General features: G+C 45.3%; 1 protein-coding gene across 1 annotated transcript in view; it reads right to left on the reverse strand.

Moving 5' to 3' along the window:
* Window positions 1-327: 327 nt before the first annotated feature.
* LOC115168450 (prickle-like protein 2) overlaps window positions 328-27,030 on the reverse strand; it is a 65,797-nt gene continuing 39,094 nt past the window's right edge. Inside the window, exons 2-5 of the mRNA XM_029723749.1 lie at window positions 4,525-4,708; window positions 2,026-2,139; window positions 1,774-1,911; window positions 328-665 (exon numbers count right to left, since the gene is read on the reverse strand). Of these exons, the coding sequence (XP_029579609.1) occupies window positions 381-665; window positions 1,774-1,911; window positions 2,026-2,139; window positions 4,525-4,656 (669 nt within the window). The 5' untranslated portion in view covers window positions 4,657-4,708 and the 3' untranslated portion in view covers window positions 328-380. The remainder of the gene's footprint in view (window positions 666-1,773; window positions 1,912-2,025; window positions 2,140-4,524; window positions 4,709-27,030) is intronic.

The following is a 27,030-nucleotide window of genomic DNA, read 5'->3' on the forward strand; positions in this document are numbered from 1 at the left end:
ATCAGCAAAGATAATCTAAAGCAAAGAGAGAGAGAGAGAGAGAGAGAGAGAGAGAGAGAGAGAGAGAGAAATAGAGAGATCTTACATCACAATAATCAGCAAAGATAATCTAAAGCAAAGAGAGAGAGAGAGAGAGAGAGAGAGAGAGAGAGAGAGAGACCATACATCCCAATCATCAGCAAACCGGAATCTAAAGAAAATAGATAGAACAAAATCATCAGCAAAAATAATTAAAGATAATATGCAGGAGAGACAGATTCTTACCAAGTGAAGATCACAGATATCTTAGAATTAGCTGAAATAAGACTTAGTCAAACCCAGCAAGACTTCCTCAGATAACTGAGATATGGAAGGTGAGACCCCTCAACACTCCATACCCCTTAAACCTCATCTCCCGCTGAGCTCCAGCTAACCCAGCCGACCCCCCACCACCCCAGCCCTCTGAGCCCAGGCGTGCTTACCTCATCACAGGCACAGCAGCGGGGTTTGAGCCTCTCAGCATGGTGCCGGCCGCAGTAGATCTTCCCTTCTTGGTGGAAGTAGATGAGGTCCACCAGGAGCTCCTCACACATGCAGCACACGAAGCAGTGAGGGTGCCACACCAGGCCGTGGCCTGCCCGCGATGCAAACACCACAATGTCCCGTCCATTTATCTGGCCCCCACACTGAGAGAGAGAGATGGGAGGGGGGGGGGGGGCAGGATATAAATAGATAGAAAGAGTTAGAAAGTAAGATTCAGATAAAATAAATGTACAGAGGGGGAAGGAAGAAGGAGGGGGAGAGAGAAGGCGGGGGGAGAGAGAAGGCGGGGGAAGGAAGGAGGAGGGGGAAAAGGGAGGGGGAGAGAATATGAGGGGAGATTGAAGGAGGAGGGAGAGGAGGGGGAGAAGGAGGGGGAGAGAGAATGAGGGAGATTGAAGGAGGAGGGAGAGGAGGGGAGGGGAGAGAGAATGAGGGGAGATTGAAGGAGGAGGGAGAGGAGGGGGAGAGAGAATGAGGGGAGATTGAAGGAGGAGGGAGAGGAGGGGAGAGAGAATGAGGGGAGATGGAAGGAGGAGGGAGAGGAGGGGAGAGAGAATGAGGGGAGATGGAAGGAGGAGGGAGAGGAGGGGAGGGGAGAGAGAATGAGGGGAGATTGAAGGAGGAGGGAGAGGAGGGGGAGAGAGAATGAGGGGAGATTGAAGGAGGAGGGAGAGGAGGGGAGAGAGAATGAGGGGGAGATTGAAGGAGGAGGGAGAGCAGGGGCGAGAGAATGAGGGGAGATTGAAGGAGGAGGGAGAGGAGGGGAGAGAGAATGAGGGGAGATGGAAGGAGGAGGGAGAGGAGGGGAGAGAGAATGAGGGGGAGAGAAGGAGGAGGGAGAGAGAAGGCAGGGGAGAGAAAAGGAGTTGGAAGGAAGGAGGAGGGGGGAGAAGGAGGGGGAGAGAGAATGAGGGGAGATTGAAGGAGGAGGGAGAGGAGGGGGGAGAGATGCCAGTTACGATATGAATAATCCAATGTTTCTAAATGTGAAGTGCATGATCTTATCACTGAAGGGCTTTTATGGCTAATCCTGCTGATTAGACATCAAACCAAAAACCAAGGCAGAGAAAGCATCTCATTTAGACATGAACAGATCTGAGTAGAAAGCTGAATTTATTTTCAAATATAAATTAAATTTGCTGTAGCATGGATTTTATCCCATTTGCACCATCCCCTAGTGGTGCCCTCTATGTTTCTGCTCTTTGTGCTGTAGGTTTTCTGTGATGTTTGTTTTGTGTCAGCAGTGAGTACCTGTTCACAGATGGCCCCACTGATGGACAACGGGAAGGGGCGGACATTGCCTCTTCCCAGGTTGTCCCTCTTTCTCTGGTTACTGAAGAGCTTGAGCTCCCTCTTCTCCTCGTCGTCCAGCGTGTTGCAGTATCGGACCTGACGACCAAACCAAAACACTCGTTCATCACCCATATCAAAAACATTAGACATCCCTTCGTAAATGTGTCAAAGGTCACTAGACACAGGTAATCAGGTAAACTAGTGTGTCACCTCGTTGTCGTGCGGGGGCAGCTGGTGAATTAGCTGTTTGATGCGGTGCTTCTCTCCTGGGCTGTTCACATACGGCACCCTGTCCTCAGGTAGAGAACCGTAGTACTGATGCACCTGACAGGGACACAAACCACAACACTCTGGCTTTAGTCTCACAAAACGCTAAGGGTCTTAGTTCAGCATAGTGACAATGATAGCATCTTCTACAGCCTTGGTACATGTTTGTTTTTGCACTCAACAATTGTTGATTTTTTGTAATGACAGGATTGACAGAGTGGCTAGTCTGATCCTTCCTGAAGTTGGCCATGTGCCTACCCATCATTATAAACTTTACTATCTCTGTAAATTGAATGGTAAAATGTCTGTCGGTTAAAAACAAAAGTTCAAGAACCCTCCCAGATTAACCTGAAAGCAGCAGTTTCTAATGAATAGATGATGGGCTTTATATTCTGCTGTGTTGGTTATTGTTCTGTCCTCCATCATCCTTGGCCTTGAGAACAACGGCTGGAACTAGGAGTGTCTGGAACAAAGGATCTTGTGGCTCTGCAGCAGACACAACCTTGGAGAGCAATGTTCTCTTTCATTGCAGACAGTCTTTTGTAGAGTCCTGATTGTAGGCTCTTATTCTACTTAGCTTTATTAGTCCATACAGGATGGAAATGTGTCTTCTGCTTTTTATCCAACACATACGTTCCTTGCTCTAGGGAACATGGAAGGGAGGAAGGGAGCGTGGCAGCATTGCATCACAGGTCCAACTGTGCAGCACTTTACCGTGGAGACAAGCAGGAATTATTACTTCAACCTGAGACATCAATGCCAGCAAACCTCCAGCTGCCAGCTCACTCCCACTAGATTTTTGCCCTGGTCAACAGTAGGATTTGAACCGCCAACCTTCCAGTTGCTGGCCCACCCTCAAAGCTACCGCAGCCTCCATAGTGATGGGAAAATAAAAAGGTATCTATGATTTCTGAATGCCTGTAGGCTACAATCAAAGTAATTATAGGCATTCAGGAAAACTTGCTGAGCTGAAGTCACATGATAGAAAGGAGGGAAAATGCTTCAGGTAATTATTCTTCAAGAACACAACAATCTTATGGTACAATTAAAGTTTTGTCACACCTCAATGATTTGCAACATAATCCTCGACACATATAGAGCAGATTTAAACTAAAATCCTTGTGTGGCTCACACCTAACATTGCACAAAATAAATTAGGGCCTTCCAATCCACTAGAAAACAGCCATCTAGTCAACAGCAGACGCTAAACTTAGTTGTAGGTCACAATCACCCAGCAGGCTTGATTGCCTTCATCTCCTGTTGGTTCAGAGAAAGGCCACAGCCTCCCTCAGAATCCTGTCAAGATGGCTGACTGGAGAAAATAACTATCATCAGCCCTGCCTGTCATCTATTAACAGAGCTCCTGAAGGGAGGGTGGAAGGGAGGGAGGGGAAAGGAAGGAAGGAAGGAAGGGAGGGCAGGTGGGCTGGAGGGAGGGAGGGAGGGCGGGTCGGCGGAAAGGGGAAGGGAAGGAAGGATGGAAGGATGGGAGAGAGGGAGGGAGCGAGGGAGGAAGGGGTGGTGGGAGGAAGGGAGCGTGGCAGCATCGCATCACAGGTCCAACTGTGCAGCACTTTACAGTGGAGACAAGCAGGAATTATTACTTCAGCCTGAGAACAAACAAAGAACTAACTTCTCCCTCATCTGGACAGCTCCCGTCAACGGAAAGAACTTATCATTTTTATGTCTGTGCTGTTTTCTCTCTGTGGTGGAAGTTTATGTTTCAGTTTGTTCCAATTTGAGGGGTTAGGAATGACAATCCTGATAGAATAAAACATAGCAATCCAACAAACAATTCTAGAATATATAATACACACCATCATTACACCACTGAAACCAAGAGGCACCATCATTTCATTACTTTCAAGTTGTTCAGACGATGCATTCCACAGATCATCTTCATGGTTTGGTCACGGTTGTCATTACGTACGGCTCTGACCTCTCTGCTCACGTCGTGTCACCTCAACAGTGACAGCTGAGTAATTACTTCACATTTGCCAGCTAATTTGCTATGCTTGGTCTCTCTCTCTCTCTCTCTCTCTCTCTCTCTCTCTCTCTCTCTCTCTCTCTCTCTCTCTCTCTCTCTCTCTCTCTCTCTCTCTCTCTCTCTCTCTCTCTCTCTCTCTCTCTCTCTCTCTCTCTCTCTCTCTCTCTCTCTCTCTCTCTCTCTCTCTCTCTCTCTCTCTCCTCTCTCTCTCTCTCTCTCTCTCTCTCTCAGAGGGAATTTTAAAGCAATTAAACATCAGTTCTGCTGCTTGTTTATCAATCAATGAATCCACCCTTCTCAGATAACTAGGAAAATGATATGCATAACTACAAATAATTTGTTTCAGCCAGGGCTTAGCAAGCTGTGGTAGTAACAGAGATGGCAGAGTTGGGTCATAGTGGAGAGTCAGTATGGTAAGAGAAGGGGAAAAGAGGGGTACAAAGTGGATGGTGTACCTGCTCAGGGCTGAGACCAGGGGGCGCCCAGGCGTATTCCTCCAGTGCGCAGCCTGAGTCGTCGTCAGAGGTAGAGTTCCCCTGGAAGTCATACATCAACTTAGTGACACTCTTCTCCATCTCCAGAGACATGGCCCTCACCACATGCTCCTCACTGGGACACTTAGAGTAGACACAGGTCTTACTTTAGCAGAGCAGAGAGAGAGAGGGAGAAAGGGGGAGAGAAAGAGCGCATGAGGGAGGGAGGGAGGGAGGGAGGGAGGGAGGGAGGGAGGGAGGGAGGGAGGGAGGGAGGGAGGGAGGGAGGGAGGGAGGGAGGGAGGGAGGGAGGGAGGGAGGGAGAGAGAGAGATATAGAGGGGAGAGAGAGAAAGATAGAGAAAGAGAAAGTAATTAGTATTCTACACTACAGGCTGCGGTTTCAGATTTCCCAGGGCCATACATCAGGGCTATGGCAGATATATGAAAGCATTTTCACCAATTTGTTATAACCAATTATGCATAAATATTGTACAGAGTCATACACACAAACACACACACTGGCTCAGACTTTAATAAAACTGTCAAATGCACAAAATGTTTGTTTGTGCCATTATAGTTTTCAAAACTAATATACAGTCCAAACACAGAAATCTAACACAACAAGCCTAAGTTACGTGACCATTTATCAGATATGGCTGAGCTCCTAAGACAGTATTGATCATACTTGAGAATATGAATTAGGATGAGCAGAGATCAATGCAGAGGCGATAGAGATAGAGAGAGGGAGAGAGTGAGAGCGAGAGCGAGAGCGAGAGTGAGAGTGAGAGGATGGAGGGTCTCTGGCTGGATAGTGGAACAGCTGGACACATTACTAATACATGACTGATTAGGAGGAGACGGTATCTGCTGCAGATCGCTACCTGCCGTCACCAGACACATGGCACTGAAAGCAATTAATTTAGGGAGCAAATGGGACGTTTTATAGCATGAATGGATGGTGGGTGATAGGGGTAAAGGCCAGGGGCAGGGTGCCCCTACAGTAAGTTGGTCTATAATCCACTTCCAATAAAATCAGTCACGTCACGGATCAGGCTCAAACAGGATCTGTCCACCATTAATCCAAAACAACATTCCCTCACCACAACACAGACACCCTGTGGAACGTCCATTACTTGGAATCTAACAGATAGCTACAGCAACTTTCCAGAGCTTCTTACACAACACACAAAGCCCCAGGAGATAACTAAAGCCATGAAAGCACAAGGACATAACTAATCTCCCTCGCTGTGCATTGAGGAGTGAGCCAGTGAGTCAGACTGCATGAGGTAGTGTGGTGTGTTGTTTATCTCGCTCTAAGATGGACGCTGCTGATTCCTCTAAGGTTCTAGGTAAAGCTGGTGCTGATGTAGCTGCTAGCTCTTGGCCTGGCCCGAGCAGGCAGGCAGTGCATCAGTTACATCACAACTGTATGGAGTAGAGAGAGTGAGGGAGAGAAGGCCTCATGGGAGACCTGGAGAGTGTGTGTGTGAGTTCGACGTAACACACTCTCACTATGCCGAGTGGTTTGTCATCACGCACTCCTCTAATCTGCCCCGGCAACACATTAGGGGTGTGGGGGAATTTGGAGGGAGGGAAGGAGGGAGGCAGGCAGGCAAATTTGATCTTTCAGTTTTTTTCTCACTGGTTTGTGTTCAGTTCTGCTTTCTAGAGAGAGAAAAAACAGAGGCTTGTCTATCAGTCACAGCCAATCAGAGATAACATCCATTATGTGCCATTAGTACACTGATAATGAATATGAGCACATAGCCAATATGAGTGACACATCATCTGCAGCGCATGAATGACAGCTTTGGCCATGAGCATCATTATTACCACTCTTGTTACATACTGTAAAGTTCAAGGTTCAGTCAATAATCACCATGACATTTAGTTTTGCCATGGCTTAAGAAAAAGTTTATCAGACAAATATCAAGAGGGGATGAATGCTGCCACATCTCATTGTCTGTAGAAGAAGGTAATCACACAATTTTAATGAAAGGGTGGTAGTATTCTTTCAACTGCGTCCAAAACTACAAATGACTTCATCTTCAGAGAGAGAGAATTAGAAATAGAGATGCTGTAAATGGAGAGAGATTGATAGAGAGAGAGAGATTGATAGGTATAGATTTTGGCTCTTTAATCTATAGCAAAGAACAAACAGCAAAAACATATACATGATCAAATACAAATCTTAGAATCAACGATTAAAGACTACCAGAACCCACTGGATTCTCCAATTACATTGAATGAACTACATGACAAAATAGAAACCTTCCAACCCAAGAAGGTCTGTGGGGTTGACGATAACCTAAATGAAATTATAAAATATACAGACCACAAATTCCAATTGGCTATACTAAAACTCTTTAACATCATCCTCAGCTCTGGCATCTTCCCCAATATTTGGAACCAAGGACTGATCACCCCAATTCACAAAAGTGGAGACAAATTTGACAGCAATAACTACCGTGGGATATGTTCAACAGTAAGCTTGGGAAAATCCTCTGCATTATCATTAACATCGTGCATTTCCTAAGCGAAAACAATGTATTTAGCAAATGTCAAATTGGCTTTTTACCAAATTACCATACGACAGACCACGTATTCACCCTGCACACTCTAATTGACAAACAAACAAACCAAAACAAAGGCATTTCATGCTATGTTGATTTCAAAAAAGCTTTTGACTCAATTTGGCATGAGGGTCTGCTATACAAATTGATGGAAAGCGGTGTTGGGAGAAAAAACATACGACATTATAAAATCCATGTACACAAACGACAAGTGTGCAGTTAAAATTGGCAAAAAACACACACATTTCTTTCTACTGGGCCGGGGGTGAGACAGGGATGCAGCTTAAGCCCCACCCTCTTCAACATATATATCAACGAATTGGCGAGGGCACTAGAACAGTCTGCAGCACCCGGCCTCACCCTACTAGAATCTGAAGTCAAATGTTTCTGTTTGCTGATGATCTGGTGCTTCTGTCACCAACCTAGGATGGCCTACAGCAGCACCTAGATCCTCTGCACAGATTCTGTCAGACCTGGGCCCTGACAGTAAATCGCAGTAAGACAAACATAGTGTTCCAAAAAAGGTCCAGTTGCCAGGACAACAAATACAAATTCCATCTAGACACCGTTGCCCTAGAGCACACAAAAAACGATACATACCTCGGCCTAAACACCAGCACCACAGGTAACTTCCACAAAGCTGTGAACGATCTGAGAGATAAGGCAAGAAGGGCCTTCTATGCCATCAAAAGGAACATAAAATTCGACATATCAATTAGGATCTGGCAAAAAATACTTGAATTAGTTATAGAATCCATTGCCCTTTATGGTTGTGAGGTCTTGGGTCCGCTCACCAACCAAGAATTTACAAAACGGGACAAACACCAAATTGAGTCTGCATGCAGAATTCTGCAAAAATATCCTCCGTGTACAACATAAAATACCAAATAATGCATGCAGACACATTGGAAATAATACCTGACACATTGGAAAGAATTTACAAAAATACTGTGAAAACTAGAACGCTATTTGACCCTGAACAGAGAGTGCACATGGGCAAAATACCTGACCACTGAGACTGACCCAGAATTAAGGAAATATTTGACTATGTATAGACTCAGTGAGCATAGCCTTGCTATTGAGAAAGGCAGCCGAAGGCAGACCTGGCTCTCAAGAGAAGACAGGCTATGTGCACACTGTCCACAAAATGAGGTGGAAACTGAGCCGCACTTACTAACCTCCTGCCAAATGTATGATCATATTAGAGACACATATTTCCCTCAGATTACACAGACCTACAAAGCATTTTGATGAAATCCCATATCTATTGGGTGAAATACCACAGTGTGCAATCACAGCAGCAATATGTGTGACCAGTTGCCACAAGAAAAGGGCAACCAGTGAAGAACAAACATCATTGTAAATACAACCTATATTTAGATGCATTTATTTTCCCTTTTGTACTTTAATTATTTTCACATTATTACAACACTGTATATATACGTAATATGACGTTTGAAATGTTTCTTTTGTGAGTGTAATATTTACTGTAAATTTGTTGTTGTTTATCTATTTCACTTGCTTTGGCAATGTAAACATATGTTCCCCATGCCAATAAAGCCCCTTAAATTGAAATTGAATTGATTTGAGATTGATAGAGAGAGAGAGAGAGAGAAAGAGAAAGAGTGATAGTGATCTGTCAAATCATTGCTGAATAAATGTCATTTTTTTTCATGTGTCACGCTTCACCTCCCTCCGTCCTCGTCCTTCCATCCTCGTGTGGATCTGACAGTCTCTCTGTGGGTGTGCATGAGAGAAAGAAGGAGAGCGTGAGGGAGGGAGGGAGGAAAGGAAGGAAGGAGAGAGTAAGAGAGCCTCTTCTTTATGTAAAAACGAACATGAGAAGAAGTGCTCGTCTGAAGCACTGAACACCTAACCAAGGGTCCATTACTTCTTCAATGACAGTTCTTCACCAATCATACGCCACTGTTGTGCGTTCCCCATGTCACACTGTCGTTATATAAAAACACATGACATGTTTCTCTTAGATATCACATTTACATACGTATTCAGATCCTTTACTTATTACTTTGATGAAGCACCTTTGGCAGCGATTATAGCATCGAGTCTTCTTGGGTATGACGCTACAAGCTAGGCACACCTGTATTTGGGGAGTTTCTCCCATTCTTCTCAAGCTCTGCCATGTTGGATGGGAAGCATTGCTGCACAGCTATTTTCAGGTCTCTCCAGAGATGTTCGATCGAGTTCAAGTCCAGGCTCTGGCTGGGCCACTCAAAACATTCAGAGACTTGTTCCCGAAGCCACTCCTGTGCTGTATTGACTGTGTGCTTAGGGTCGTTGTCCTGTTGGAAGGTGAACCTTTGCCCCAGTCTGAGGTCCTGAGTACTCTGGTGCAGGTTTTCATCAAGGATCTCTCTGTACTTTGCTCCATTCACCTTCCCCTCGATCCTGACTAGTTTCCCAGTCCCTGCCGCTGAAAAACATCCCCAGAGCATGATACTGCCACCACCATGCTTCACCATAGGGATGGTGCCTCATTTCCTCCAGACGTGATGTTTGGCATTCAGGCCAAAAAGTTCAATCTTGGTTTCATCATGGCCTGAGAGTCCTTTAAGTGCCTTTTGGCAAACTCCAAGCGAGCTGTCATGTGCCTTTTACTGAGGAGTAGACTCCAACAAAGTTGTAGAAACATCTCAAGGATGATCAATGAAAACATGATGCACCTGAGCTCAATTTCGAGTCTCACAGCAATGGGTCTGTTTTTGCTTCATCATTATAGGGTATACATGAATTTAATCCATTTTAGAATAAGGCTGTAACATTAGAAAATGTCGAAAAGGTTAAGGGGTCTGAATACTTTCCTAATGCACTGTATCTATACTATACACATCCTTCATCTGTGAAGGTTATGAGAAAATACTCTGTAATGATCATCTCTAAAAACTGATCAGTATCTCTTTTCTCATCTCATGTTCAACAATGGGAAACAAAATGGTGATTGATTCTATTTGCAGCCACAAAATATCAGCAGTTGCATAACTTGCCCACATAGTCCATTATGATCTAGAATGGGAGAGATTATGTTGTTGTTTTTTCTTGTTATTTTTTTTTTGTAAAAGCAACTCAAAATATATAATATAGCAAAAACTATCAAAGAGTATACAAACATTACAAATAACAGTCTGGGGGAGGGGAGATGACGTCAGCTATTCGCCGTCCTAGTACATCACATCACCAAGCTTCCTGCCGTCTATTATTCAGACCCCTCCATTTTTTCCACATTTTGTTTTATAAAAAATAAAAAAACGAATCAATCTACACACAATACCCCAATGATAAAGCGAAAACGGGTTTTTAGAAATTTGGGCAAATTTATAAAAAACAAAAAACAAAAATTGAGCTCAGGTACATCCTGTTTCCATTGATCATCCTTGAGATGTTTCCACAACTTGATTGGAGTCCACCTGTGGTAAATTCAATTTATTGGGCATGATTTGGAAAGGCACACACCTGTCTACATAAGGTCCCACAGTTGACAGTGCATGTCAGAGCAAAAACCAAGCCATGAGGTCGAAGGAACTGTCCGTAGAGCTCTGAGACATGATTTTATCGAGGCACAGATATGGGGAAGGGTGCCAAAACATTTCTGCAGCATTGAAGGTCCCCGAGAAACACAGTGGCCTCCATCATTCTTAAATGGAAGAAGTTTGGAACCACCAAGACTCTTCCTAGAGTTCGCTGCCCGGCCAAACTGAGCAATCGGAGGAGAAGGGCCTTGGTCAGGGAGGTGACCAAGAACCTGATGGTCCCTCTGATAGATCTCCAGAGTTCCACTGTGGAGATGAGAGAACTTTCCAGAAGGACAACCATCTCTTCAGCACTCCACCAATCAGGCCTTTATGGTTGAGTGGCCAGACGGAAGCCACTCCTCAGTAAAAGGCACATTACAATCCGCTTGGAGTTTGGTCTGATCTGGTCTGATGAAACCAAGATTGAACTCTGGAGAAAACCTGGCACCATCTTCTGTATACCACCCCAACATTGTCACAACACAACTGATTAGCTCAAACACATTAAGAAGGAAAGAAATTCCACAAATTAACTTTTAACAAGGCACACCTGTTAATTGAAATGCATTCCAGGTGACTACTTCATGATGATGGTTGAGAGAATGCCAAGAGTATGCAAAGCTGTCATCAAGGCAAAAGGTGGCTACTTTGAAGAATCTGAAATATGAAATATATACTGCTCAAAAAAATAAAGGGAACACTTAAACAACACAATGTAACTCCAAGTCAATCACACTTCTGTGAAATCAAACTGTCCACTTAGGAAGCAACACTGATTGACAATACATTTCACATGGTGTTGTGCAAATGGAATAGACAACAGGTGGAAATTATAGGCAATAAGCAAGACACCCCCAATAAAGGAGTGGTTCTGCAGGTGGTGACCATAGACCACTTCTCAGTTCCTATGCTTCCTGGCTGATGTTTTGGTCACTTTTAAATGCTGGCGGTGCTTTCACTCTAGTGGTAGCATGAGACGGAGTCTACAACCCACACAAGTGGCTCAGGTAGTGCAGCTCATCCAGGATGGCACATCAATGCGAGCTGTGAAAAGAAGGTTTGCTGTGTCTGTCAGCGTAGTGTCCAGAGTATGGAGGCGCTACCAGGAGACAGGCCAGTACATCAGGAGACGTGGAGGAGGCCGTAGGAGGGCAACAACCCAGCAGCAGGACCGCTACCTCCGCCTTTGTGCAAGGAGGAGCAGGAGGAGCACTGCAAGAGCCCTGCAAAATGACCTCCAGCAGGCCACAAATGTGCATGTGTCTGCTCAAACGGTCAGAAACAGACTCCATGAGGGTGGTATGAGGGCCCGACATCCACAGGTGGGGGTTGTGCTTACAGCCCAACACCGTGCAGGACGTTTGGCATTTGCCAGAGAACACCAAGATTGGCAAATTCGCCACTGGCGCCCTGTGCTCTTCACAGATGAAAGCAGGTTCACACTGAGCACGTGACAGACGTGACAGAGTCTGGAGACGCCGTGGTGAATGTTCTGCTGCCTGCAACATCCTCCAACATGACCGGTTTGGCGGTGGGTCAGTCATGGTGTGGGGTGGCATTTCTTTGGGGGGCCGCACAGCCCTCCATGTGCTCGCCAGAGGTAGCCTGACTGCCATTAGGTACCGAGATGAGATCCTCAGACCCCTTGTGAGACCATATGCTGGTGCGGTTGGCCCTGGGTTCCTCCTAATGCAAGACAATGCTAGACCTCATGTGGCTGGAGTGTGTCAGCAGTTCCTGCAAGAGGAAAGCATTGATGCTATGGACTGGCCCGCCCGTTCCCCAGACCTGAATCCAATTCAGCACATCTGGGACATCATGTCTCGCTCCATCCACCAACGCCACGTTGCACCACAGACTGTCCAGGAGTTGGCGGATGCTTTAGTCCAGGTCTGGGAGGAGATCCCTCAGGAGACCATCCGCCACCTCATCAGGAGCATGCCCAGGCGTTGTAGGGAGGTCATACAGGCACGTGGAGGCCACACACACTACTGAGCCTCATTTTGACTTGTTTTAAGGACATTACATCAAAGTTGGATCAGCCTGTAGTGTGGTTTTCCACTTTAATTTTGAGTGTGACTCCAAATCCAGACCTCCATGGGTTGATAAATTGGATTTCCATTGATTATTTTTGTGTGATTTTGTTGTCAGCACATTCAACTATGTAAAGAAAAAAGTATTTAAAAATATTATTTATTTCATTCAGATCTAGGATGTGTTGTTTAAGTGTTCCCTTTATTTTTTTGAGCAGTGTATTTTGATTTGTTTAACACTTGTTTGGTTACTACATGATTCCATATGTGTTATTTGTTATTTTATAGTTTTGATGTCTTCACTACTATTCTACAATGTAGAAAATAGTAATATAAAGAATTTCCCTTGAATGAGTAGGTGTGTCCAAACTTTTGACTGGTACTCTATATACTGTATTTCATTTCCCTGACACCTTCACAGTTCACATTTCATTTATGGCAGAGAGGCTTGTTGAGCGAGCAGGGGCAGAGCTGGATGCGGGATATAGCATCCTAAAGCCTGTGTCACATGAATACTGACTATAACAGCCTGAGAATGCTGGACCTAGCAGCCTAACTGTTGAGGCCAGGATGGACTGGGCTCCTCGCGGAGCTGTGTGACCTGTACAGTACTGTCTGGCTGGATTAAACACACAGCCTGTAGGTATGTCTGGGTGACAGATATGAAGACACTTCTCTCTCCCCAGCTCTACTGACAGCACTTCATCACTCACAGCTGTAGAGGAACTTCAATGGTTCTGCTCATCCAATGAAATATTGAAGAAAGAATATATGTGAAGCCACTAAGCTATAAACTTTACTAGATGAGAGGGTACGTGTGTGTGTGTGTGTGTGTGTGTGTCTGTGTGTTTGAATTGGTTCCTCATGTACGAGTGATTTAAATCCCCTCTAGGACTGGTGTGTCCTTCCTTTGCAATACTGTAAAACATCAAACACTTTTATAATATGCCCTTGGGTCATTTGAAAAGTTGTGGCAGACAAATGTATAAATTACCAAAGTGCTTAATTAAGTGCTTCAATTATTGCAAAATTGAAAATCCGGATTCATTGAGTAAGTCTGCTACAGTGTATAATAGAGGAATAATCAGAGTTGGGGGAAATACTGTAAATGTAGAATTTATGTTGAAAAGTGCTCTTCTCTAACGACATAACTCAGCAGTGTATGGATTAAACGTTCATAAATATTCATTTGGCTGATAAGGCCCACTTTCAATAGTAACTGAGAAGGCCATTTTCTAATGTGTGTAGAGTGGATTGGTTTATTGTTCTATCCCATTTAGACACTTTATTTGTCTAAACTACCCAACAAAAATATATGAACAAAAGAATATGCCAATCTGCTGTGGGACAACAGACAGATGCTACCTAACACCATCCCACTCACTTACTTCCTGCATCACCGCCTGGTATGGCAACTGCACCGCCCTCAAACACAAGGGTCTACAGAGGGTGGTGCAGAGGGCCTAATATGTCACTGGGGCAACGCTCTTTGCCCTCCAGAACATTTACCAACCAGCTTTCACAATCTCACGTCAGAATTATACATTCATCCATGTTTCAAAATGTCAAGTTTCAAAGTTGTTCCAAATGGGACACTTCGAAGGGTTAATGGTTAAGTTTAGGTTTTAACTCTGAATTTTGAAGGTTAGGGTTAAGTTCAGGCATTAACTCCAAATTCTTAAGGTTAGGGTTAAGTTTAGGCATTTACTCTGAATGGTTAACCTTTTCACACTTATCAACAAACTGGTGTGATCATTCTACAGTGGTCCCTGCAGCATACGCTCAAACCGGTGTGATTAGAATGCTTATTTAGAACGTCCAGTTTCGATTGACGCAACAGTCAGCATTTGAGCTAGCCTCATTGGTTTTTCACAGAAACATTTTGCGCAAACACAGTCCTTACAAAGTTATGTCCTGAATGTGGCCAGTTTACTTTGGGATGCAATATTCAGACATTCACAGAAGTAATGACAGCATACACAATCATCCAAACCGGAAAATGTAGGCTACATTAGTCCTAGTGCTAACTGAGGAAAGATTGACATAACACAAGCAGTCCTATTTAGAAAACTCTCGGCTGACAGAAACCACAATATGAATAAGATAATAGCAATTACTATTTATAATTCATCACATCACAGGTGAGCTCAACATTGATTGAAATAATTAAATAAAACACTTTCTAGAAATCGAAAGTAATCTGAGGATGGGTAGTTTGTGCGCGTCGGCATATTTGTTTTTCCGCTTCAAACAAAGATAATAAGAGGAGACAAGAGGAGTATGGTCTGTTTGCAGTATGCATGTTGAAGGGGGTATGTCATCTACGATCATTCACTTCCCTTCATTCACTTCCGGAAGTTTACACGGAAGATGAGTGAACCATTCCTCCACCTTATTTTTTTTTCATTCCTTCATCTCATTATAATATATTTGGTCCGAGACGTTTACGTGACACCCAGAATGCATTGTATAATGTCAACAAACATGGCGCCACACATAGCTGGCAAATATCTTAGCATTAGCTCATTATAATCAGTGCAACCTTCAAAAAAAGTATTTTACACAAATCATAGGTGTCTATTACAATCTATGCAATAATCGGAATGCATTATTTGTCACCAGTACTTGAAAACGTGAATAAAACGGTAAATACATTATGCTCCATACATACATAGGTACATACCGTATGCTAGAGTAGAAACGACAACACAACACACAGAAAATAAAGCACTCCATTTTTGGGCTGAGTGGCGCAGCGGTCTAAGGCACTGCATCTCAGTGCTAGAGGCGTCACTACAGACGCTGGTTCGATTCCAGGCTGTATCACAAATGGCCAGGTTAGGATTTGGCCTGGGCAGGCTGTCACTGGCTGTCTCACCACTGGCTTCCAGTTGAAGCTCGCATCCGCTACAAGACCATGGTGCTTGCCTACGGAGCTGCGAGGGGAACGGCACCTCCATACCTTTAGGCTCTGATCAGGCCCTACACCCAAACAAGGGCACTGCGTTCATCCACCTCTGGCCTGCTCGCCTCCCTACCTCTGAGGAAGCACAGTTCCCGCTCAGCCCAGTCAAAACTGTTCGCTGCTCTGGCACCCCAATGGTGGAACAAGCTCCCTCACGACGCCAGGACAGCGGAGTCAATCACCACCTTCCGGAGACACCTGAAACCCCACCTCTTCAAGGAATACCTAGGATAGCATAAAGGAATCCTTCTAACCCCCCCCCCCTTAAAAGATTTAGATGCACTATTGTAAAGTGGTTGTTCCACTGGATATCATAAGGTGAATGTACCAATTTGTAAGTCGCTCTGGATAAGAGCGTCTGCTAAATGACTGCTAAATGTAATGGAAATGTAAGAATTTGTTCTTAACTGACTTGCCTTGTTAAATAAAGGTAAAATAAAATACTGATAGGAATGCAAAGTTATTATTTGCAAGAAAAACATCAATGCAAAAATGTGAGCACCAGCCAGAAAATGTGCCAGTTCTTGCAAAACTGTTCATACTGTATGTCTGCATACTTAGGGAAGGGCTCTCCTCGAAGAGGGAAGTTTGTCCGGCTCAGTAAAGCCTCAAACATACATTTTTTTTGCAACACTGAAATGGGCTACTTCTTTGTGAATTAATGAGGAGGTGGAACACACCTCAATTCAAACTGTTGTTAGAAAAAACAACTTGTTAGAATTTCTTGGAAAATTGACAAGATGAAACATAGCCGATAGATAATTAGCAGGCAGTGCACGTTAACTGTCCTGTTGCGTAACAATCAAATTTTGGAACAGTGAGTGTATTCTGACATCACGTGCATGAAACAACTCACGCTGGGGCAACCGTTATTTGGAAATCACATGTGAAAAGGTTAAGGTAAGGGTTAAGGTTTGGGATAGGCTTAAAACAAACATTTCAAAAACTACTTTCCATCGCAGGATTCGAACATGCAACGTTTGACACCAGAGGCAGATGCCCCTAGTGGACCGTTTCCACTTCATCTCCCGACGTCCTCAGACATGGATGGATGTCGAATACTGACTTTTTTCACAGGTGACCTGGCTGCACTTACACCAAGCCGTGTCTGAGGAAGGCCAGGAAGATCTTCAAGTACGCCAGTCACCCAAACCACGGACTGCTCATTATGTTTTCATCTGGCAAATGGTATCGGAGCATCGGGTCTCGGACCAACAGGCTCCAAGAAAGCTTCTACCACCAGGCCATCAGACTGTTGAACAACTAACCCAAGCTGTCTACCTGCTCAAATCTGCACCTTAGAGACTACTTGCACATCAAAAAATAACTGCTCCTAACATGCTGACCAGACCGCTCGTGCACTTGCGTCCGCGCGCATGTTGATTTTGTCCACCCACACCAGACATGATCAGGACACGCAGGTTGAAATATCAAAATTAACTCTGAACCAACTATATTAATTTGGGGACAGGTCGAAAAGCATGAAACATTTATGGCAATTTAGCTAGCTAGCTTGCTGTTGCTAGCTAATTTGTCCTGGGATATAAACATTGGGTTGCTATTTTACCTGAAATGCACAAAGTCTTCTATTAATCCACAGATAAAAGGGTAAACTGTGTTCGTTTCTAGTAATCTCTCCTCCTTCAGGTTTCTTCTCCTTCGGACTTTATATGGCGGTTGGCAACCAACTTTAAGGTGCATTACCACCACCAACTGGACTGGAGTGTGGACCTTAGTTCATCTTTCAATCACCCACCAACTCTATCCAAGATGGCATAGCAATCAGACATCCTTTGTCCTCGTCTTGTCATGTCCCGTGTATATATATATTTACATATTTTCTTCGCATATCTTTTTATATATTTTTTTCTAAAAACTCAACTTCAAAACACTCTCCTGCGACCCACCTCACCAATTTAAAAAAATAAGTATTATTTACCTCAAATCTGAAATCCACAACAGAAGCTAGCCAGAAGTTAGCCAGTTCACTAGCTAACGTTAGAAGTCAGCTAACCACGGTTGGCGGTCATCAGCTATCCCTTAGCTCGAAAAGCTATTGCCAGTTTTGTACAACGCGACTCAGACCAGAGCATACCGGACCTATTTTCTCTCCATATCCCCGGATTTCTACCGCAAGCTCTGGACATTTACACCTGGATCTTGCAGCTAGCTAGCTGCTATCCGCGTGACTATTGGCTAACGTCATTCCCGGAGCTAACATCAATTATTCCGGAGCTAGCCAGCTGAAGAGTTCCATCAGCCACTCCTGGGCTACAATCACCTATCCGGACTCGTTTTACTGCCGATGCGGAGCCCCATCGGGCCTTCACGACTGGACTACCAACGTTATCTGCCCGAGGGAGTTATCCAACTGGCCCCTCCGTCGCGACGTAACCTGAATGCCCATCTGCGGCCAGCTAATCGTTAGCTGTCTTATCGGCTGCTATCTGAAAAGGTCTATCGACCAATTTTCTTGGGCCACTATAACTATAACTATTTTGCCAATTGGATTGGTCCCCTCTACCATACGGAACCCCACTAATCTACCAACGGAAACACACGAGGTGGCTAATAACAGACCATCTTCTGCCAACTTGCTACCCATGGCCCGGCTAGCTGTCTGAATCGCCGTGACCACAACCGACCTCACTACTCACTGGACCATTTTGATCACTTGGCTAAGCATGCCTCTCCTTAATGTCAATATGCCTTGTCCATTGCTGTTCTGGTTAGTGTTTATTGGCTTATTTCACTGTGGAGCCTCTAGCTCTGCTCATTATACCTTATCCAACCTCTCAGTTCCACCACCCACACGTGATGACATCACTTGGTTTCAATGATGTTTCTAGAGACAATATCTCTCTCACCATCACTCAATGCCTAGGTTTACCTCCACTGTATTCACATCCTACCATATCTTTGTCTGTACATTATACCTTGAAGTCATTTTATCGCCCCCAGAAACCTGCTCCTTTTACTCTCTGTTCCGGACGTCCTAGACGACCAATTCTCATAGCTTTTAGCCGTACCCTTATCCTTCACCTCCTCTGTTCCTCTGGTGATGTAGAGGTGAATCCAGGCCCTGCAGTGCCGAGCTCCACTCCTATTCCCCAGGTGCTCTCTTTTGATGAGTTCTGTAACCGTAATAGCCTTGGTTTCATGCTTAACCTGTTTGGGATAGGGGGCAGTATTTTCACGGCCGGATAAAAACGTACCCGATTTAATCTGGTTACTACTCCTGCCCAGAAATGAGAATATGCATATAATTAGTAGATTTGGATAGAAAACACTCTAAAGTTTCTAAAACTGTTTGAATGGTGTCTGTGAGTATAACAGAACTCATATGGCAGGCCAAAACCTGAGAAGATTCCATACAGGAAGTGCCCTGTCTGACAATTTGTTGTCCTTCTGTAGCATCTCTTTCGAAAATACAGCATCTGTGCTGTAACGTGACATTTTCTAAGGCTTCCATTGGCTCTCAGAAGGCGCCAGAACGTGTAATGGGGTGTCTGCAGTCTCTGGGCGAAGAACAGCAGGATAATTTGTTAGTGGTCAGCCTGGGAACAGTGACACTGGAGATGCGCGTCCACGAGACTACTCCATTTTTTCTTTCAGCCTTTGAATGAATACAACGTCGCCCGTTTGGAATATTATTGCTATTTTACGAGACAAATAGCATAAAAATTGATTTTAAACAGCGTTTGACATGCTTTCGAAGTACGGTAATGGAATATTTTGAATTTTTTTGTCACGAAATGCGCTCGCGCGTCACCCTTCGGATAGTGACTTGAACGCACAAACAAAACGGAGCTATTTGAATATAACTATGGATTATTTGGAACCAAAACAACATTTGTTGTTGAAGTAGAAGTCCTGGGAGTGCATTCTGACGAAGAACAGCAAAGGTAATCACATTTTTCTTATAGTAATTCTGAGTTTAGTGAGCACCAAACTTGGTGGGTGTCAAATTAGCTAGCCTGTGATGGCCGAGCTATCTACTCAGAATATTGCAAAATGTGCTTTCGCCGAAAAGCTATTTTGAAATCTGACACTAAAAGGTTAACATTAGAAGCCTCCTCCCTAAATTTGTTTTATTCACTGCTTTAGCACACTCTGCCAACCCGGATGTCCTAGCCGTGTATGAATCCTGACTTAGGAAGACCACCAAAAACTCTGAAATCTCCATCCCTAACTACAACATTTTTAGACAAGATAAAACGGCCAAAGGGGGCGGTGTTGCAATCTACTGCAGAGATAGCCTGCAGAGTTCTGTCCTACTATCCAGGTCTGTACCCAAACAATTTGAACTTCCACTTTTAAAAATCCATCTCTCTAAAAACAGGTCTATCACCATTGCCGCCTGCTATAGACCACCCTCTGCCCCCAGCTGTGCTCTGGACACCATATGTGAACTGATTGCCCCCCATCTATCTTCAGAGCTCGTGCTGCTAGGTGACCTAAACTGGGACATGCTTAACACCCCAGCCATCCTACAATCTAAGCTTGATGCCCTCAATCTCACATAAATTATCAATGAACCTACCAGGTACCAACGCAAAGCCGGAAACACGGTCACCCTCATAGATATCATCCTAACCAACTTGCCCTCTAAATACACCTCTGCTGTTTTCAAACAAGATCTCAGCAATCACTGCCTCATTGCCTGCATCCGTAATGGGTCAGCGGTCAAACGACCACTCATCCCTGTTAAACGCTCCCTGAAACATTTCAGCGAGCAAGCCTTTCTAATCGACCTGGCCCGGGTATCCTGGAAGGATATTGACCTCATCCCGTCAGTAGAGGATGCCTGGTTATTTTTTTCAATGCCTTCCTCACCATCTTAAATAAGCATGCCCCATTCAAGAAACTTAGAACCAGGAACAGATATAGCCCTTGGTTCCCTCCAGACCTGACTGCCCTTAACCAACACAAAAACATCCTGTGGCGTTCTGCATTAGCATCGAACAGCCCCCGTGATATGCAACTTTTCAGGGAAGTTAGAAACCAATATACACAGGCAGTTAGAAATGCCAAGGCTTGCTTTTTCAAGCAGAAATTTGCTTCCTGCAACACAAACTCAAAAAAGTTCTGGGACACTGTAAAGTCCATGGAGAATAAGAACACCTCCTCCCAGCTGCCCACTGCACTGAGGATAGGAAACTCTGTCACCGCAGATAAATCCACTATAATTGACAATTTCAATAAGCATTTTTCTACGACTGGCCATGTATTCCACCTGGCTACCCTTACCGTGGTCAACAGCACTGCACCCCCCACAGCTACTTGCCCAAGCCTTCCCCATTTCTCCTTCTCCCAAATCCAGTCAGCTGATGTTCTGAAAGAGCTGCAAAATCTGGACCCCTACAAATCAGCCGGGCTAGACAATCTGGACCCTTTCTTTCTAAAATGATCTGCCGAAATTGTTGCAACTCCTATTACTAGCCTGTTCAACCTCTCTTTCGTGTTGTCTGAGATTCCCAAAGATTGGAAAGCAGCTGCGGTCATCCCCCTCTTTACCCAAACTGCTCTAGACCTATATCTATCCTACCCTGCCTCTCTAAAGTCTTCGACAGCCAAGTCAACAAACAGATTACCGACCATTTCGAATCCCACCGCACCTTCTCCGCTATGCAATCTGGTTTGAGAGCTGGTCATGGGTGCACCTCAGCCACACTCAAGGTCCTAAACGATATCTTAACTGTCATCGATAAGAAACAATACTGTGCAGCCGTAGTCATTGACCTGGCCAAGGCTTTCGACTCCGTCAATCACCACATCCTCATCAGCAGACTCAACAGCCTTGGTTTCTCAAATGATTGCCTCGCCTGGTTCACCAACTACTTCTCTGATAGAGTTCAATGTGTCAAATCGGATGGCCTGTTGTTCGGGCCTCTGGTAGTCTCTATGGGGGTGCCACAGGGTTCAATTCTTGGGCCAACTCTTTTCTCTGTATACATCAATGATGTCGCTCTTGCTGCTGGTGAGTCTCTGATCCACCTCTACGCAGACGACACCATTCTGTATACTTCTGGCCCTTCTTTGGACACTGTGTTAACTACCCTCCAGACGAGCTTCAATGCCATACAACTCTCCTTCCGTGGCCTCCAACTGCTCTTAAATACAAGTAAAACTAAATGCATGCTCTTCAACCGATCGCTGCCTGCACCTGCCCGCCCGTCCAGCATCACTACTCTGGACGGTTCTGACTTAGAATATGTGGACAACTACAAATACCTAGGTGTCTGGTTAGACTGTAAGCTCTCCTTCCAGACTCACATCAAACATCTCCAATCCAAAGTTAAATCTAGAATTGGCTTCCTATTTCGCCACAAAGCATTTTTCCCGCATACTGCCAAACACACCCTCGTAAAACTGACCATCCTACCGAACCTCGACTTCGGCGATGTCATTTACAAAATAGCCTCCAATATCCTACTCAATAAATTGGATGCAGTCTTTCACAGTGCCATCCGTTTTGTCACCAATGCCCCATATACTACCCACCACTTCGACCTGTACGCTCTCGTTGGCTGGCCCTCGCTTCATACTCGTCGCCAAACCCACTGGCTCCAGGTCATCTACAAGACCCTGGTAGGTAAAGTTCCCCCTTATCTCAGCTCGATGGTCACCATAGCAGCACCCACCTGTAGCACACGGCAGGTATATCTCTCTGGTCACCCCCAAAGCCAATTCCTCCTTCGGCCGCCTCTCCTTCCAGTTCTCTGCTGCCAATGACTGGAACGAACTACAAAAGTCTCTAAAACTGGAAACACTTAACTCCCTCACTAGCTTTAAACACCAGCTGTCAGAGCAGCTCACAGATTACTGCACCTGTACATAGCCCATCTATAATTTAGCCCAAACAACTACCTCTTCCCCTACTGTATTTATTTATTTATTTGTTTTGCTCCTTTGCACCCCATTATTTCTATTTGTACTTTGCACTTTCTTCCACTGCAAATCTACCATTCCAGTGTTTTACTTGCTATATTGTATTTACTTCGCCACCATGGCCTTTTTTGCCTTTACCTCCCTTATCTCACCTCATTTGCTCACTTTGTATATAGACTTATTTTTCTATTATATTTTTGACTGTATGTTTGTTTTACTCCATGTGTAACTCTGTGTTGTTTTATGTGTCAAACTGCTTTGCTTTATCTTGGCCAGGTCGCAATTGTAAATGAGAACTTGTTCTCAACTTGTCTACCTGGTTAAATAAAGGTGAAATAAAAAATAAAAAATAAACGTAGCCATGTGCTCCTAAAAAACAATGCTGAGATGGGAGAGAAGGAACTTGCAGCGCATCAGGCGTCGCAGACACTCGTTGACGCGTGTGAGCAGTGTGGGTGCAATGAATAACATGTATGTGAACATTTATTTTGCACTCGACACGGGTGGTGGGCTCAGCATGTTAGCAGCATTCTCCACACATCCAACCCTTACACACACGCACACACACACACACACACACTGCTAACACTGCTGTTCTATTATATACTATGCATTTAACTGCATGACCAAGACACTACCCACTTTATGTTTTTAAATACTGTCATACTTGACATAGCACATTCATTATATATACTGTATAACCTACTGTTCATTATCTATACTGTATATCATATTGTTCATTATCTATACTGTATATCCTATTGTGTACATATCAGTTTACCACCTTCCTCTAATAACTTCTTATTTTTGATTGGCTTCTGATTATTATCATATTGATATTAGCACTGCAATGTTAAGGGAGCTAGCACTGCTTGTGGAAAAAGTACCCAATTCTCATACTTGAGAACAAGTAAAGATACCTAGTAGAAAATGACTAGAGTAAAAGTGAAAGTCATCCAGTAAAATACTACTTGAGTAAAAGTCTGAAAGTATTTGGTTTCAAATATACAGTTGAAGTCGGAAGTTTACATAGACTTAGGTTGGAGTCATTAAAACTTGTTTTTCAACCACTCCACAAATTTCTTGATAACATTCTATAGTTTTGGCAAGTCGGTTAGGACATCTACTTTGTGCATGACACAATACATTTTTCCAGCAATTGTTTACAGACAGATTATTTCACTTATAATTCACAGTATCACAATTCCAGTGGGTCAGAAGTTTACATACACTAAGTTGACTGTGCCTTTAAACAGCTTGGAAAATTCCAGAAAATGATATCCTGGCTTTAGAAGCTTCTGATAGTCTAATTGACATAATTTGACTCAATTCGAGGTGTACCTGTAGGTGTATTTCAAGGCCTACCTTCACACTCAGTGCCTCTTTGCATTACTGGGAATGTACTAAAATAAATAAAAGCTGAAATAAGTCATTCTCTCTACTAGTATTCTGACATTTCACATTCTTAAAATAAAGTGGTGATCCTAACTGACCTAAGACAGGGCATTTTAACTGGGATTAAATGTCAGGAATTGTGAAAAACTGAGTTAAAATGTATTTGGCTAAGGTGCATGTGAACTTCCGACTTCAACTGTACTTACTGTCAGAATAATAGTAGAGAGAATGTCACGACCGTCCAAAGAAGTAGACCAAGGTGCAGCGTGGTGAGTGTTCATCTTGTATTTAATTATAAATCAGAACACTACAAACAAAATAATAAACAATGATAACGACCGTAACATCTTGCAGGCTTAACAAGCAGTACAAAAATAAGATCCCACAACTACAGGTGGGGAAAGGCTGCCTAAGTATGATTCCTAATCAGAGACAACGATAGACAGCTGCCTCTGATTAGGAACCATACTCGGCTCAACACACAGAAATAGACACCATAGAATGCCCACCCCACACCCTGACCTAACCACATAGAGAAACAAAATGTCTCTCTCAGGTCAGGGCGTGACAGTACCCCCCCCCCCCCCAAAGGTGCGGACTCCCGGCCGCAAACCTGAACCTATAGGGGAGGGTCCGGGTGGGCATCTAATACTTGGCGGCGGCTCTGGTTCGGGGCGTAGCCCCCACACCGCCTGCTGATCCCCCCGCTTCTGTGTCGCCGGAGGAACCAGACCGTGGATCATCGACGGAGGCTTAGGATCGCCAACTGCCACTGAGGACTGGGCTGAAGGCCGCCGCTGAAGACTCTGGGCTGCAGACCGCCTGCTGAAGACTCTGGGCTGCAGACCGCCTGCTGAAGACTCTGGGCTGCAGACCGCCGCTGAAGACTCTGGGCTGCAAAGCGTCACCGGAGGCTCTGGACTGAGAAGCGTCACCGGAGGCTCCGGACTGGAAAGCGTCACTGGAGGCTCTGGACCGAGGAGCGTCGCTGGAGGCTCCGGACTGAGGAGCGTCGCTGGAGGCTCCGGACTGAGGAGCGTCGCGGGAGGCTCCGGACTGAGAAGGGTCGCCGGAGGCTCCGGACTGAGAAGGGTCGCCGGAGGCTCCGGACTGGACAGCGTCACTGGAGGCTCTGGACCGAGGAGCGTCGCTGGAGGCTCCGGACTGAGGAGCGTCGCTGGAGGCTCCGGACTGAGGAGCGTCGCCGGAGGCTCCGGACTGAGAAGGGTCGCCGGAGGCTCCGGACTGGACAGCGTCGTTGTAGGTTCCAGACTAGGGACCGTTGTTGCAGGCTCCATGCCTTGGATCATCAATACAGGTTCCGTGCCATGGATCATCACTGGAGGCTTCGTGCCATGGATCATCTCTACAGGTGCCGGGCCATGAATTATCCCTACAGGCTTCGTGCCATGGATTATCCCTACAGGCTCCAGGCCATGGATCATCACTAGAGGCTTCGTGCCATGGATCATCTCTACAGGCTTCGGACCATAGATTATCACTAGAGGCTTTATTCGTGGAGCTGGAACAGGTCTCACCGGACTGGGGAGACGCACTGAGGACCGAGTGTTCAAAGCAGACACCGGCCGTACTGGGCTATGGAGGCGTACTGGAGGAAGAGTGCGAGAAGCAGGCACAGGACGCACTGGGCTATGGTGGCGCACTGGAGGGAGAGTGCGCAGAGCAGGCACAGGACGTACTGGGCTCTGGAGGCGCACTGGAGGGAGAGTGCGAGGAGCAGGCACAGGACGTATTGGGCTATGGAGGCGCACTGGAGTTCTAGAGCTTAGGGCTGGCACACCCCGTCCTGGCTGGATGGTTATTTATACCCAGCAAGGGCAGAGCGCTGGTACAGGACGAACTATGCTGCGCTGGTGAACGGGGGGTACCGTGCGTAGAGCAGGAGCAGGATAACCTGGGCCGAAGAGACGCACTGGAGACCAGATACGCTGAGCCGGCGCACTTCTTCCTGGCTGACGGCCAACTCTAGCACGGCAACGGTGAGGAGCTTGTACCGAGCGCACCGGGCTGTGAGTGCGCATGGGCGACACAGTGCGCATCACCGCATACCACGGTGCTTGTTCTGTCACTCGCTCCCCACGGTAAGCACTGGGAGTTGGCTCAGGTCTTAAAACCGCCTTAGCCAATCTACCCGTGTGCCCCCCCACCAAATAATGTTGCCGCTGCCTCTCGGGCCTCCGTTGTTGCCTTGCCTGTTGATCTCATCGCTGTACCTCCCTCGCTGCTTCCACCTGTTCCCATGGGAGGCAATCCCTTCAGGCCTGGATCTCCTCCCACGTCCAGGATCCTTTGCCATCCAGGATGTCCTCCCATGTCCAGTTATCCTGCCCACGCTGCTTGGTCGTTTGGTGGTGGGATCTTCTGTCTCGACCGTCCAAAGAAGTAGACCAAGGTGCAGCGTGGTGAGTGTTCATCTTTGTATTTAATTATAAATCAGAACACTACAAACGAAATAATAAACAATGATAACGACCGTAACGTCTTTCAGGCTTAACAAGCAGTACAAAAATAAGATCCCACAACTACAGGTGGGGAAAGGCTGCCTAAGTATGATTCCTAATCAGAGACAACGATAGACAGCTGCCTCTGATTAGGAACCATACTCGACTCAACACACAGAAATAGACACCATAGAATGCCCACCCCACACCCTGACCTAACCACATAGAGAAATAAACCATCTCTCTCAGGTCAGGGCGTGACAGAGAATGACTTATTTCAGCTTTTATTTATTTCATCACATTCCCAGTGGGTCACAAGTTTACATACACTCAATTAGTATTTGGTAGCATTGTCTTTAAATTGGTTAACTTGAGTCAAACGTTTCGGGTAGACTTCCACAAGCTTCCCACAATAAGTTGGGTGGATTTTGGCCCATTCCTCCTGACAGAGCTGGTGTAACTGAGTCAGGTTTGTAGGCCTCCTTGCTCGCACACGCTTTTTCAGTTCTGCCCACCAATTTTCTATAGGATTGAGGTCAGGGCTTTGTGATGTCCACTCCAATACCTTGCCTTTGTTGTCCTTAAGCCATTTTGCCAAAACTTTGGAAGTATGCTTGGGGTCATTTTCCATTTGGAA

This window comes from Salmo trutta, chromosome 30 (assembly GCF_901001165.1).
Source record: "Salmo trutta chromosome 30, fSalTru1.1, whole genome shotgun sequence".
NCBI lineage: Eukaryota > Metazoa > Chordata > Actinopteri > Salmoniformes > Salmonidae > Salmo > Salmo trutta.